This window comes from Heterodontus francisci, chromosome 24 (assembly GCF_036365525.1).
Source record: "Heterodontus francisci isolate sHetFra1 chromosome 24, sHetFra1.hap1, whole genome shotgun sequence".
Classification (NCBI taxonomy): domain Eukaryota; kingdom Metazoa; phylum Chordata; class Chondrichthyes; order Heterodontiformes; family Heterodontidae; genus Heterodontus; species Heterodontus francisci.
The window spans coordinates 35,481,904-35,495,000 of record NC_090394.1 but is presented as its reverse complement, the minus strand read 5'-3'; the positions used below and the strand labels follow the sequence as shown (position 1 = coordinate 35,495,000).

The window sequence follows — 13,097 nt, the reverse complement described above, 5'->3', positions numbered from 1 at the left end:
GAGGCCAGATGGGGCCTCAGTTTAGCATCTGATCTGAAAGATGGGACCTTTGGCAGTGCAGCACTCCATCAGTACTGTATTGGAGTGCCAGTTTGGATTATGTGCTTAAGTCTCTGAAGTGAGACTTGAACCCACAACCTTCTGACTCAGAGGCAACCCACTGAGCCACAGCTGATACCTTGCAATTGCTATGTACCTCATTGCATCTCTGCAATGTCTTCCCACTTCGTGCCCAGTGCATTACTTTGAATTGCAGCGGCTATTATGTAGGCCAGTGTAACTGGATGGTTGAGAGTTGAGGCAGTTTTTTTTTTCTTTCGAACCCTGGAAAAGCTTTGAGCTTTATTTCTGAGTTCAGAAGCTGGGGCTGCTGTCTGCTTATGATATCCTTGACAGAGTGTGTCTAGGCTTTGCATCACAGGTGCAGTGTGATTGTGGGGAGGGGACTCGATGTGTAGAATTACAGGCACAAATCATGTCTGGCCAGTTCGAGGCTATCTGCCTAGCAGAGGCCCTCCCCCTAGAGTGAGGAGCTTTTGTTTGCAATCTCTCCTGTTTGAACCACATGTTTAAATGAGGAGTCTCTCTTTCTCTCTCTGTCTCCCTCTCTCTCTACCACAGAGGAAGAAGCAACAGGCTCCCTCCCGCTGGTCAGTTTCTCTGCCACAACACCGCTGACCTCTGCTGATGTGGCACCGTACCTCCAAAAGATTGCGAGGGGACGCGCTTTGGAAGGTAAGACAAGCAGTGAGGGATTAGACACAGCCTGCAACCAACCTGTAGCTGTGGGCAGAAGCTGGATAAATACACGATGGAGAAAGGAATAGAAGGATATACTGTTGGGGTAGATTCAATGTAAGCTGCAATTCTAGTGTGCTCTTTATGTTCAAAAAAAGGAAAGACTTGCATTTATATAGCACCTTTTCACAACCTCAGGATGTTCCAAAGTGCTTTATAGCCAATGAAGTACTTTTGAAGTGTTGTTATGCAGGAATTTAATGTAAAAAGAAGACAAAGTTCAGAATGACTGGAACCCACATACAGGATTCTTTGGGCAAGAAGTTAATTTATGTAGTGCTGCTTCTAGCTTCTGATGTGAAACAACCGTACCGTACACACACAGTACAGTACAATAGCATAGTGGTTATGTTACTGGACTAGTGATCCAGAGGCCTGGACTAATAATTCATAGACCTGAGTTTAAATCTCAGAATGTGAGTTGGAAATTTAAATTCAGTTAATTAAATAAATCTGGAATAAAAAGGTAGTATCAGTAATAGGGACCATGAAACTACCGTTTTATCGTAAAAACCCTTCCTTTAGGGAGGAAAGTCAGCCATCCTTAACCGGTCTGGCAACATGTGACTCCAGACCCTCAGCAATGTGGTTGACTCTTAACTGTCCTCTGAAGTAAAGGCCTGCTCGGGCGTGCAAAAAAAAAAACCCGACCTGAGCCCAACAGAACCACGGCCGACCCGAACCCGACCCGGCCGAGTCCTTCCATTTTTTCCCATGCCTGACCCGACCCGACCATCAGTTAACCTACTTTCCATTTTTTACTTTGTTGCTGATCTGCACAAGCTTAAAGTAACAAAACCATCTTTCTAGTCAAAAAATTACATTACAGTGGAGCCACTTACCTGTGATAGAGCATGTCCGACCCGACCTGAGCCCAAATGCCAAACCCGGAAGTGCGACCCGACCTGAACCCGACACATGTTGTCGGGTCCTGTCAGGTTCGGGTTGAGTAACAGGCCTTTACTCTGAAGTGGCCGAGCAAGCCAATCAGTTGTATCAAAACCACTACAGAATATAGCAGTCGAAGAATGTGGCTCATCACCACCTTCTAAAGAGCAATTGTGGATGTGCAATAAATGCTGACCTTGCCAGCAGTGCCCACATCCCGTGAATGAATAAATAATTTTTAAAAAACAGTCCAATTTGCTGTTGTGATGCCAGGATACCAAAATTGGGCAACACAGGTCCTCGCACACCTGCATTGTCCAGAAATGAGAAAAGAAGTGTGAAGCAGCAGGATGGGCCCTGCTGTAGTGTAATTTAAAGAGTCAGGCGCCCTGTTTGCAGTTCTTGGATGTCTGAAAGCAGGAACTCAGGAGGCGAAAGATGGTGTGAGGGAAGGGGTGTGGGGTGGGAAGCAAGACATTCATAGTCACACCATCAGCACTCATCATGCCAGGATGAAAATGAGCAGGGAGTTGCGAAGGAGCAAAAGACAGGAAGATGCCGCCATTCTCAATGTTGTCAATGACATTGGATGCTGTGGGTCCTTTTGCAGACGGCCCCATGATGCCAAGCATTATCTCCGCCGCAGGGCTTAGGAGATGCAGATGTCCTTGTTCCTCCGCTGACCCGGCTCTGCTCCCTTCTAATGTGTGCCACTTTGTCCTGCAATAGAGAGAGCAGAATGCCAGTGGTTGCGTAGCACTGCTTTTGGGTGATGTGCCTGCCATTGCTGAGTAGCTGGAAGTATGTGCAGGCAGTGAGAAATGGGTATGAGGCTGGCAGCGTTGCTAGGTGTTTGAGGGTGAGGTGGAGTATCTGGATGTTAGGCATGAGTCCTCAATGCCAGGGACTGCTGCTGGGTAAGTAATGGGCATGTGAGCAGTGTGAGAGGCTGATGTGATGGTTAGGAGATGTGACATGGAGATGCATTCACTGACATTGAATGCTTCTTGTGGAACTGCTGCCAGGACCCTGGGTCCAGACTCCAACAGTTGACTTTCCTGGCCCTTGCTCCCACTACCCTCTGAGGTGATCCTTGAAGGTCCCCTGACACTCAGTGGGACCGTGGCACCTGCTCACCTGCACCACAAATGCCTCCAGTGCTGCATCTGTCAGTCTGTGTCCAGGTGTTCATTTTTCAGGAATTTCCATTGCGCCAATCTTTTTTTTTCATCTTCCTTTTAAGAGGCTGCCTGCCTTTAGAGAAAGCAGGCTGTCTGAACCACGTAATCAGCAAACAATGTTGCCAGTGCCACATGCTAGGTGCAAAGCTCTCTGGTAGCGTTACAAAGAGGAGAGCAGGGCTGGAAGCCTAGGGTCTTGCGCCATAATCATGCAGATGAAGTAGGTAGACCAATTTTGTGTCTTGCCCACATTGATCTGAACGGGCACGCTGTGAATGGCAGCCCCCATGCCCATAAATTGGGGTACTTGAATTTCATGTCCTTTAACTTTATTTACTTTGCTCTTTTCACAGAGATGGAGAGAGGTTGTGGTAGTTTTGAGATTTGGATGCAGTTTAAACCTGGCTGCCTGTCTTTTTTTTCTCTTAACTTCCCCTTCCCTTTTGGCAATTGGAGACATTCTCATTTGCTTGGCTGTGTCGGTCTGAACATAGGTTTCCTTTGGGTGTGGGTTATAGGCAAAGGACAGGATTGTTTCTGAAACTGCAAACCTGTCTGCTGTTCATCAGTCAGAATCGGGCTGGCTGTAGACACTGTCGCACTTTGGGGCATTCTCCCCCAAGCAACTGCTACTTGCATTTATATAGTGACGTTAATGTAGTAAAACGTGCCAAGATAGTTCATGGGAGTGTTATCAAACAAAGTTTGACACCAAGCCACGTTAGGATAGGTGACCAAAAACTTAACAAAAGAAATAGGTTTTAAAGAGTGCCTTAAAGTAGGCGAGGTCATGGAAGGATTCGAAAACAAGGATGAGAATTTTTAAATGGTAGGGTTGCCATACCGGGAGTTTAGGTAGGTCACGAGCACTCTGAATTATTTGATTGCATTTCATGCCTAACATGTGTCTCTGTTTGCCTGTTCAGACATTCTGGAAGTCCTGAATGATATTGACGAGATGTCAAAGCGTCGTGTGGAGGTCCTCTCCTTCTTTGCTGTGAGTAGAAAATAAACTAATTGTCTCTCAAAGCAAACAAGATTCAACCACAGTTTGCCTGCAGCATTTAATTAGCTCTAGAACTGTATAATGCCCTGCACTCTGCTAACAAGTGAAGCTGACTGATTTTGATTGCAGCTAATAATGTCTCTAGCTGTGAATTGTCGGTGCACAGCCTCCGAGAGAAAGCTGTTGTAAATATTGAAGCTGTCTGATATATTTTCGTTGGCAACAGTGGTGTGATGTAAATGAGGCAATGTTATTGCCTTTGGAGCAGCAGGGACCCCTCTCTCTCTCTCTTTTCTCTTTTTCTCTTTTTTTTCTCTCTCTCTCTCTCTCTCTTTCTCTATCCCGGTGATGTTTTAAGCCCTGAGCCACCACAGCTCGCAGACCCTCGTGTCAAAAGCTGGTGTCACTTACCACATTTTCTGGCCACAAGCTGGCTGAACACTGGGCTGCACCTGTACCGACCACTAATGCTTCTATCCCACACTCAGAATAGTAACAAATAAATGTTTGGATTGTGGAGCATAATGTGTGTTTAAGTACACACAAAGCATTCGCCCCTGGTCATCAGATTCACAGCAAGCAGTACAGCTCTGGTCTATGCCAGATGCTGATGCACAATAATGCCAATTAAAGACCTGATTTTAACTTCACCCACCTGGAAAGAATGTAGTTTTAGGTGAGACATCCAAGTTACTGCCTACTCAATTATATGCTCTATTTAAGTCAACGGAGAATCAGATTGGATGGGATCTAAAATCAGAGGTCTGACCCTAAACCCACCCCCATTCCCTTCGGGTTTTTAAGGCTGCAAACTGAAAAGGGAGAGAGGGTTTAAGTGAAGGAAAATTTATAAGTCTAAAGAGAAAAGTCAAGGTCACAGAGCAGTGTAGCATTTTAGGCAAAGATAAACAGAGTGTGACAGGAAGGGACACAAAGTTTAACCGTAATAGTGAATCAGTGAACAAGGTCAAATCAGGAATAAATGGTTAGAAGTTCAAATTAAAGCTTCTTTATCTGAATGCATGAAGCATTCGTCACAAGATGGATGAATTAATCACTTAAATAAAGATCAATGGGTTTGATCTAATAGCCATTACAGAGATATGGTTGCATAGTGATCAAAGTTAGGAACTACATATTCCAGACTGCATGACTGTTCGCAAAGACAGACAACATGCAAATGTTGTGGGGTGGTAGCCCTAATAATAAAGAATGATTTAAGGATAATAGTGGGGAAGGATCTTGGCTTGGAAGATCAGGAAGTATTTTCAGTATGGCAGAGACAAGAAATAAGGGTCAGAAAATGCTGGTGGGAGTGGTTTATAGGCCCCCTAACAATAGCTATACTGTTAGACAGAGTGTTAATAAAGAAATAAGAGGAACTTGTAAACAAAAGCAATGCGATAATCGTGGGGGACATTAATCTTCATATAGACTGGACAAATCAAAGTGGCAAAAGTAGTTTGGAGGACGAGTTCATGGAATGCATTTGGGACTGGTTTCACAATGTTTTGTTCTAGGAAACTATCAGGGAAGAGGCTATTTGAAATCTCTTTTGTGTAATGTGACAGGGTTCATTAGTAACCGCATAGTAAGGGATCATCTGGGAAAGGGTGACCATAATATGATAGAATTTCATATTGAGTTTGAGAGTGACATACATAAGTCCAAAACTAGAATATTGAACTTAAATAAAGCCAAATAAATAGGTATGAGGGGCAAGTTGGCAAGGTAGATGGTGAAATTAGATTACAAGGTATGAAGGTGGATGAGCAATGATGACCATTTCATAATTTTCAGCAAATCTACATTCCATTGAGAAATAAAAAGTCCATGGGAAAAGAGATCCATCTGTGGCTAACTAAAGAGGTTAAGGATAGTATTAGTTTAAAAGAAGATGCTTATAATATTGACAAGAAGGATAGTAAGCATGAGATTGGGGGAGTTTTAGATACCAGCAAAGGAGGACAAGAAATTAATAAGGGAAGAGAATATGAGAGTAGACTGGCAAGAGACATAAAAGCAGATTGTAAATATTTCTATAGGTATATAAGTAGGAAGAGATTAGTGACAGTAAACATGGGCCCATTAGAGACGGAGTTAGGTGAAATTAGAATGGGGAATAAGGAAATGGCAGAGACATTAAACAATTACTTTGGACTGGATTTCACCAGCCCTCTGGGACAGGCTGGGAGGATGCGGGGTGGTGGTGGTGGCCTGTAAAATGGAGAGGGAAGGGTGGGGGGGTGGAGTGCCTGTTGTCTTCTCGACGCCATGCCATCTTGCCGGGGGGGGTGGAGAAAGGTAGTGGATGGCCCTCGTGCACAGAGGCCAATTGAGCCACTTAAATGGTCAATTAAGGGCCTCTTTCCGCTACCGCTGGCAGGTGAACCCTTCGCTGCATGGGGAGACCGCCATGTAAACCCTGGCAGCCTCCTAGCAGGCTCATTGGGGTGGCCTCCCACTAGGGCACTCTTTGACCCACGGAGGGGCCCCCCCAGCAGCAATGGCTGTCCCTGCGGCATTGGCGCCGCTTGCCTTTACTAACCTCCTCAACGCCTCACTGAGGCCTGCCTGACTGGCCCCGGTCCCTGCAGACCCCAGTTACCTGCTTGGCAGGGCGGTGTCCTTGCAAGGCATCCTCTTCTTGCTCCCAGTGGTGCTGCTGAGACTGCCGAGTTGCTGGTTCTCCTGAGGGCAGGTTGCCGTCCTTATTAGGGAAGGCTTTCTGACAGCAACCAATTAATTGCCTGACCCCTGTAAAATGCGGCTCTGGGTCCCACAGACGGCCGAAGTGGGGTCGCCTCCAGCTTTCGGGCTCATTGTTAGGACCCCTGCCGCGAGAACAAATTCCAGCCTTTGTATCTGCCTCCACATAAGAAGATACAAAAAACATTCTGGAAATAATGGTGAACCAAGGATGTGGTGAGAATGAGGAACTTAAAGAAATAGTACTGGAGAAATTAATGGGACTAAATGCCGACAAATCCCCTAAACAAAATGACCTGCAATGTTCAGGTTTTAAAAGAGGTAGCTGCAGAGATAGTGGATGCCTTTGGTTCTAGAACAGTTCCCAAAGATTAAGAAAGGAGGAAGAGAGAAAACAAGGAACTATGGGACAGTTAGCCGAACATCAGCAGAGGCAAAATGCTAGAATCTAATATAGGGACTTGGTAACAGGGCACTTAGAAAATCATAACAGGGAAAGGGGAATTGTGTTTGTCAAATCTGTTAAGAGTTTCCTGAGTATGTAACTAGTAAGATGGATAATGGAGAACCAATGGATGGAGTGTATTTGGATTTTCAAAGATCATTCACTAAGATGCCACACAAGAGGTTATTACACAAAATTAGGACTCATACGATTGGGAATAATAGCATGGATTGAGGATTGGTTAATGGACAGAAAACAAAGAGTAGGGATGAACAGGGCATTTTCAGGTTGGTAGGCTGTAGCTAGTGGGGTACGGCAAGGCTTCAGCTATTTACAATCTATATTAATAGCTTAGATGAGTGCAACGTATCCAGGTTTGCTGACAATATAAAGTTAGATGGGAAAGTAAGTGGTGAGGAGGGCACAAAGAGGCTGCAGGAGATATAGGCAAGTTGGGTGAGCAAGTAAGAATATGGCAGATGGAATACATATGGCACAGTGTGAAGTTATCCACTTTGGTAGGGAAAATAAAAAAAACAAACATTTTTTTTAATGGTGAGAGAGACTGGGTAGGGTTTGCGTTCGGAGGGACCTGAGTATCCTTGTACATGAATCACAAAGTTAACATGCAGGTGCAGCTGGCAATTAGGAAGGCAAATGATATGTTACAATTACACATGGCATTGGTGAGATCGCACCTGCACTACTGTATGCAATTTTGGTTTCCTTAACTAAGGAAGATCGTAGTTGCCCCAGAGGGAGTGAAAGGAAGCTTTGCTAGACTGGTTCCTGGGTTGGGGGGGATTGTCCTATGAGGAGACATTGAGTAGACTAGGCCAGAGTTCCCTGGAGTTTAGAAGGAGAGGTGATCTAATTGAAAATTATTAAGGGTCTTGACAGGGTAGATGCTGAGAAGATGTTTCCCTGGCTGGGGAATTCAGAACACGGGATCACAGTCTCAGAATAAGGGGTCGGCCATTTAGGACTGAAATTGTTCACTCAAGGAATTGTGAATCTTTTGAGTTCTCAACCCCAGAAGGCTGTGGATGCTCAGTTGTTGAGTATATTCAAGATAAAGGTCGATAGAGTTTTGGATACTGAGGGAATTGAGGTTTTTGGGATAGTGCGGGAAGTTGGAGTTGAGGTAGAAGATCAGTTGTTTCTTGTTGAATGGTGGAGCAGGCTTAAAGGGCCAAATGGCCTACTCCAACTCATTTCTTATGTTGTCAATAAGGCGCCACAAAAGATCAATGCTGGGGCCTCAGCTATTTACTATCTATATTAATGACTTAGATGAAGGGACTGAGTGTAATGTATTCAAGTTTGCTGACAATACAAAGCTAAGTGGGGAAAGTAAGCTGTGAGGACAAAGTCTGTAAAGGAATATAGATAAGTTAAGTGAGTGAGCAAGAAGGTGGCAGATGGCATTTAGTGTAGGGAATGTGAGGTTATTCACTTTGACGAGAATAATAGAAAAGCAGAATATTTTTTAAATAGTGCAAAACTATTAAATGTTGTTCAGAGGATTTGGGTGTCCCTGTAAAAAGAAACACAAAGTTAACATGCAGGTTATACTATATATATATCTATAGTATAGAGGCCTATGCTCTCTGGTGTTTAGAAGAGTGAGAGGTGATGTAATCAAAACATATAGGATTGAGAGGACTTGACTGGGTAGATGCTGAGAGGCTGTTATCTGCTGGCTGGAGAGTCTAGAACTAGGGGGATGGTGATTTCAGACTGAGATGAGGAGAAATTGGAGGATTGTGAATCTTTTGAATTCCCTACCCCAGAGAGCTGTGGATGCTCAGTTGTTGAGTGTATTCAAAGATGAAGTGGATTTATTTTTGCACTCTGTGAAGGAATTGAGGGATGTGGGGATAGTGTAGGAAAGTGGATTTGAGACTGACGATCAGCCATGAATTTAAGTGTCAGAATAGACTTGAGAGGCCATATGGCCTACCTCCTCTTATGTCTTATGTTATTATATTTTGATATGAAACAGTTTCCATTCTTTGTTGATTAGAAAGTGGCAATAAAACTCCTGAGCCGATTCCAGAATGCACTGCTGTAAGAACCCCTGCTCCCCCCGCCCCCAGCTGGGCAGTTAGCTAACAGCACTTGCGTGTGACCCAGTGTAGAGTATGACTGCAGTGCAGAGTTCAGCCAGGTTTAAAATGCGTTCAGACGCCGGACCCCACACTCCCCTACTCCCACGCCCCAGGGTACTATCCAAGCTTGTACTGTGAAGTGATTCTTTTTTAGAAAGTAGGCAGTCCTGTTAGCTCAATGTAAAGATAACTCATTGCTTTGCAGGGAGGGATACTCTGTTCATGTGAAGCAGGTGTGCGTCGAGCTCCTGTCTGCTGGAGTGCGGTGCAATTTGCAGTCGCCTGCCAAAACTCTGATGCTGCTGGCTGTGTTTCACGCTGTGCAGCCACAGACCTGTGACCAGTAGAACAAGGGGAGCATATTAGCGACTTCCCTGACTCGAAGCCTTTACCTGCTGACCAAGTTAATTTGTGTGGGGGTGGGGGTGGGGTGGGGCGGGGTGCGTGGAGGGAAATTAACCATACAGTGAATTCTAAACCACAGTCTTCAGTCTCTGGCACCCAAGCTCGGATGTAGTAGCGTTCACACAGTGGGAAGCTGTCACTGTACTGAAAGCTTTCTCATTTCTCACAGAATGATCTCCAACGGCTGATGAGCTCCCCGGAGGAACTGTCGCGGAACGCAGCATTTGTCTTGGCCATGAGGAGTATTCAAAACAATCCACGGTAATGGCGGCCTTGGACGGGGGATGGGGTGGCGGTGGGGAAGGAGAGAGAAAGACAGCCACGCATTTATACATCACCTATCACAACCTCAAAACATCCCAAAGCACTTTATAGGCAATTAATTACTTTTTGAAGTGTAGTCTGTTCGAATGTCGGAAATGTGGCAGCCATTTTGCGCACAGCAAGCTCCCACAAGCAACAATGAGACAATGGCCAGATAATTTTTTTTTTGCAGTGTTGGCTGAGGGATCGATATTTGCCAGGACACCAGGGAGAAGTCCCTGCTCATCTGGACTCCAAAAGTTACAATACAAGGAGGGATTATATAAACTAGGATTGCATTCCCTGGAATTTAGAAGGTTAAAGGGTAATTGGATTGAAGTTTAACATATTTAGGGGAACAGATAGGGTAGATAGCAAGAAACTATATCTGCTGGTTGGGGAGTCTAGGACTATGGGGCACAGTCTAAAAAATAGAACCACAACTTTCAGGAGTGAAATTGGGAAACACTTCTGCACACAAAGGGTGGTAGAAGTTTGGAACTCTCTTCCACAATAGGCAGTTGATGCCAGTTCAGTTGTTAATTTTAATCCTGAGATTGACATTTCTGTTAACCAAAAGTATTAAGGGTTATAATAGTTTAATAGTTTAGTTTAATAGTTTAGTGATACAGCACTGAAACAGGCCCTTCTGCCCACCGAGTCTGTGCTGACCATCAACCACCCATTTATACTAATCCTACACTAATTCCATATTCCTATATTTCCCTACCACCTACCTATACTAGGGGCAATTTATAATGGCCAATTTACCTACCAACCTGCAAGTCTTTTGGCTTGTGGGAGGAAACCAGAGCACCCGGAGAAAACCCACGCAGACACAGGGAGAACTTGCAAACTCCACACAGACAGTACCCAGAATTGAACCCGGGTCGCTGGAGCTGTGAGGCTGCGGTGCTAACCACTGCGCCACCCATGGGGCAAAGGCTATATGGAGTTAGGTCACAGATCAGCCGTGATCTCATTGAATGGGGAACAAGCTTGAGGGGCTAAATGGCCTACTCCAGTTCCTATGTTCCTCCTTCAAAATAGTGCTGTGGGATCTTTTATATCTACCCGAGAGGGAAGACGGGGACTCTGTTTAACATCTTGTCCAAAAGCAATGATAGGTTAGTAATGTTTTAAGGGTACCCTCTTCCCAGGCACCATCTTTGACAGGCTGAGATATACTTAAGGAGCTGAGTTACTCCTATGCTGTTTCTGTGACTGCTCAAACATTGTCAGAGGCCTGACTCTGTAATCTCAACCCAAACTGTGACGAATGTTGACAGATGTATTTCCACGTTAAGAACATAGATGTCTCACAAGGTTCGATGCCCCTTTGCAGCCTCCGAATGTAATCGCACTATGTTTGCTGTTTGCTTCTGCTTTATAAGACTTTTTCTTTCCTTTTTGGCAAAATAAACACCACCTGCCCCCACCCCCTTCCACCTACACAGTTAAATTTGTTTGGTTTCTTCTTCCAGCACTGCCACTGACTTTCTTCCAACATTCATGTACTGTCTTGGCTTTGGAAATTATGATGTGGTGCAGACGGCCCTCAAGAACCTTCCAGAATATACGCTGCTCTGCCAAGGTAAAATTGCTGAGTCTCGTAGTCCAGTCTTGAACTTAAGTTTATGATGTGAAGTCTTTAAACCAGCCCCACACCCATCCCAGTATAATTTTGTCCTCTTCTTGTAAAGGTGCTGGGCTCTGGTGCTGTGGATACCATCAGCCCACCTCCCTCCCCAACAATTTCTTACCTTGTTCGCATGGCCATTATATGTTTCACAGAGGGCATCATAGTCATGCCCATAGAGACACAGCACAGGTGGTAACTGAAACATCTACCCTTAGCCATGGGGTATTGAGTTTAATTGAAACGATTACATAGGATATATGATACAGAAACAGGCCATTCGGTCCAACCAGTCCATGTTGGCATTTATGCTCCACTTGAGCCTCCTCCCATCTTTCTTCATCTAAATCCATCATTGCAACCCTCTATTCCCTTCTTCCTCATATGCTTGTCTAGCTTTCTCTTTAAGTGCATCTATACTATTCGTTTCAATCACTGCCTGTGGTAGTAAATTCCACATTCTCACCACTCTTTGGGTAAAGAAGTTTTTTCCGAATTCCCTATTGGATTTCTTGGTGACTATCTTTTAGTGATGGCCTCTAGTCTTGCTCTTCCCCACAAGAGGAAACATTCTCTCTATATCCACTCTATATCAAAACGTTTCATAATTTTAAAGATGTCCATTAGGTCATCCCTCAGCCTTTTTTCCAAGAGAAAAGAGACCCAGCCTGTTCGTCCTTTCCTGATATGTATACCCACGCATTTCTGGTATCATCCTTGTAAATCTTCTCTGCACCCTTTCCAGTGCCGTGATATAATATGGTGACCAGAACTGCACGGAGTGGTCTAACCCGGGTACAATACAGGTTTAGCATAACCTCCCTACTTTTCAATTCTGCCCCTCTACAAATAAAGCCTATTGCTAGGTTGGCTTTTTTAAAAAATGACCTTGCTAACCTATGATGCAACTTTTAGTGATTGGTGTATTTGTATCCCAAGATTCCTTTGTTCCTCTACCCCACCTAGACTCGCACCTTCCAAGTAATAAGTGAATTCCCTGATCTTCCTAACAAAATGTATTACCTTACATTTACCTGTGATGAACTTCATTTGCCAATTATTTGCCCATTCTGCAAGTTTATTAATGTCCTCTGGCAATTTCTTGCAGTGCTCCTCAGTATTAACTATCCCCCGCAAACCGCCCCCCCCCCCCCCCACCGAGCCCCTCCATTTGGTGTCATCCCCAAATTTAGAAATTGTGTTTTGATTCCAAAGTCCAAATCATTAATGTAATGGGGAGATGGTGGCGTAGTGGTAATATCACTGAGCTAGTAATCCAGAGGCCCAGGCTAATGTCCTGGGGAGATAGGTTCAAATCCCACCATGGCAGCTGGTGGAATTTAAATTCACTTAATTAGTTTTTAAAAATCTGGAATTGGTGCCATGAAACTATCATCGATTGTCATAAAAACCCATCTGGTTCAATAATGGCCTTTAGGGAAGGAAATCTGCTGTCCTTACCTGGTCTGGTCTACATGTGACTCCAGACCCACAGCAATGTGGTTGACTCTTGACTGCCCTCTGAAATGTCTTAGAAAGCCACTCAGTTGTCAAGGGCAATTAGAGAAGGGCAAAAAATGCTGGCCTTGTCAGCGACGTCCACATTCCATGA

The 13,097-nt window shown here is 44.6% G+C and overlaps 1 protein-coding gene across 2 annotated transcripts in view; it reads left to right on the top strand.

The window, feature by feature from the left end:
- ints1 (integrator complex subunit 1) overlaps window positions 1–13,097 on the top strand; it is a 111,925-nt gene that overhangs the window by 89,910 nt on the left and 8,918 nt on the right. For both annotated transcript variants that reach the window (XM_068055879.1, XM_068055880.1), the window contains exons 44-47: window positions 622–735; window positions 3,794–3,864; window positions 9,713–9,804; window positions 11,331–11,440. In XM_068055879.1, the coding sequence (XP_067911980.1) occupies window positions 622–735; window positions 3,794–3,864; window positions 9,713–9,804; window positions 11,331–11,440 (387 nt within the window). The remainder of the gene's footprint in view (window positions 1–621; window positions 736–3,793; window positions 3,865–9,712; window positions 9,805–11,330; window positions 11,441–13,097) is intronic.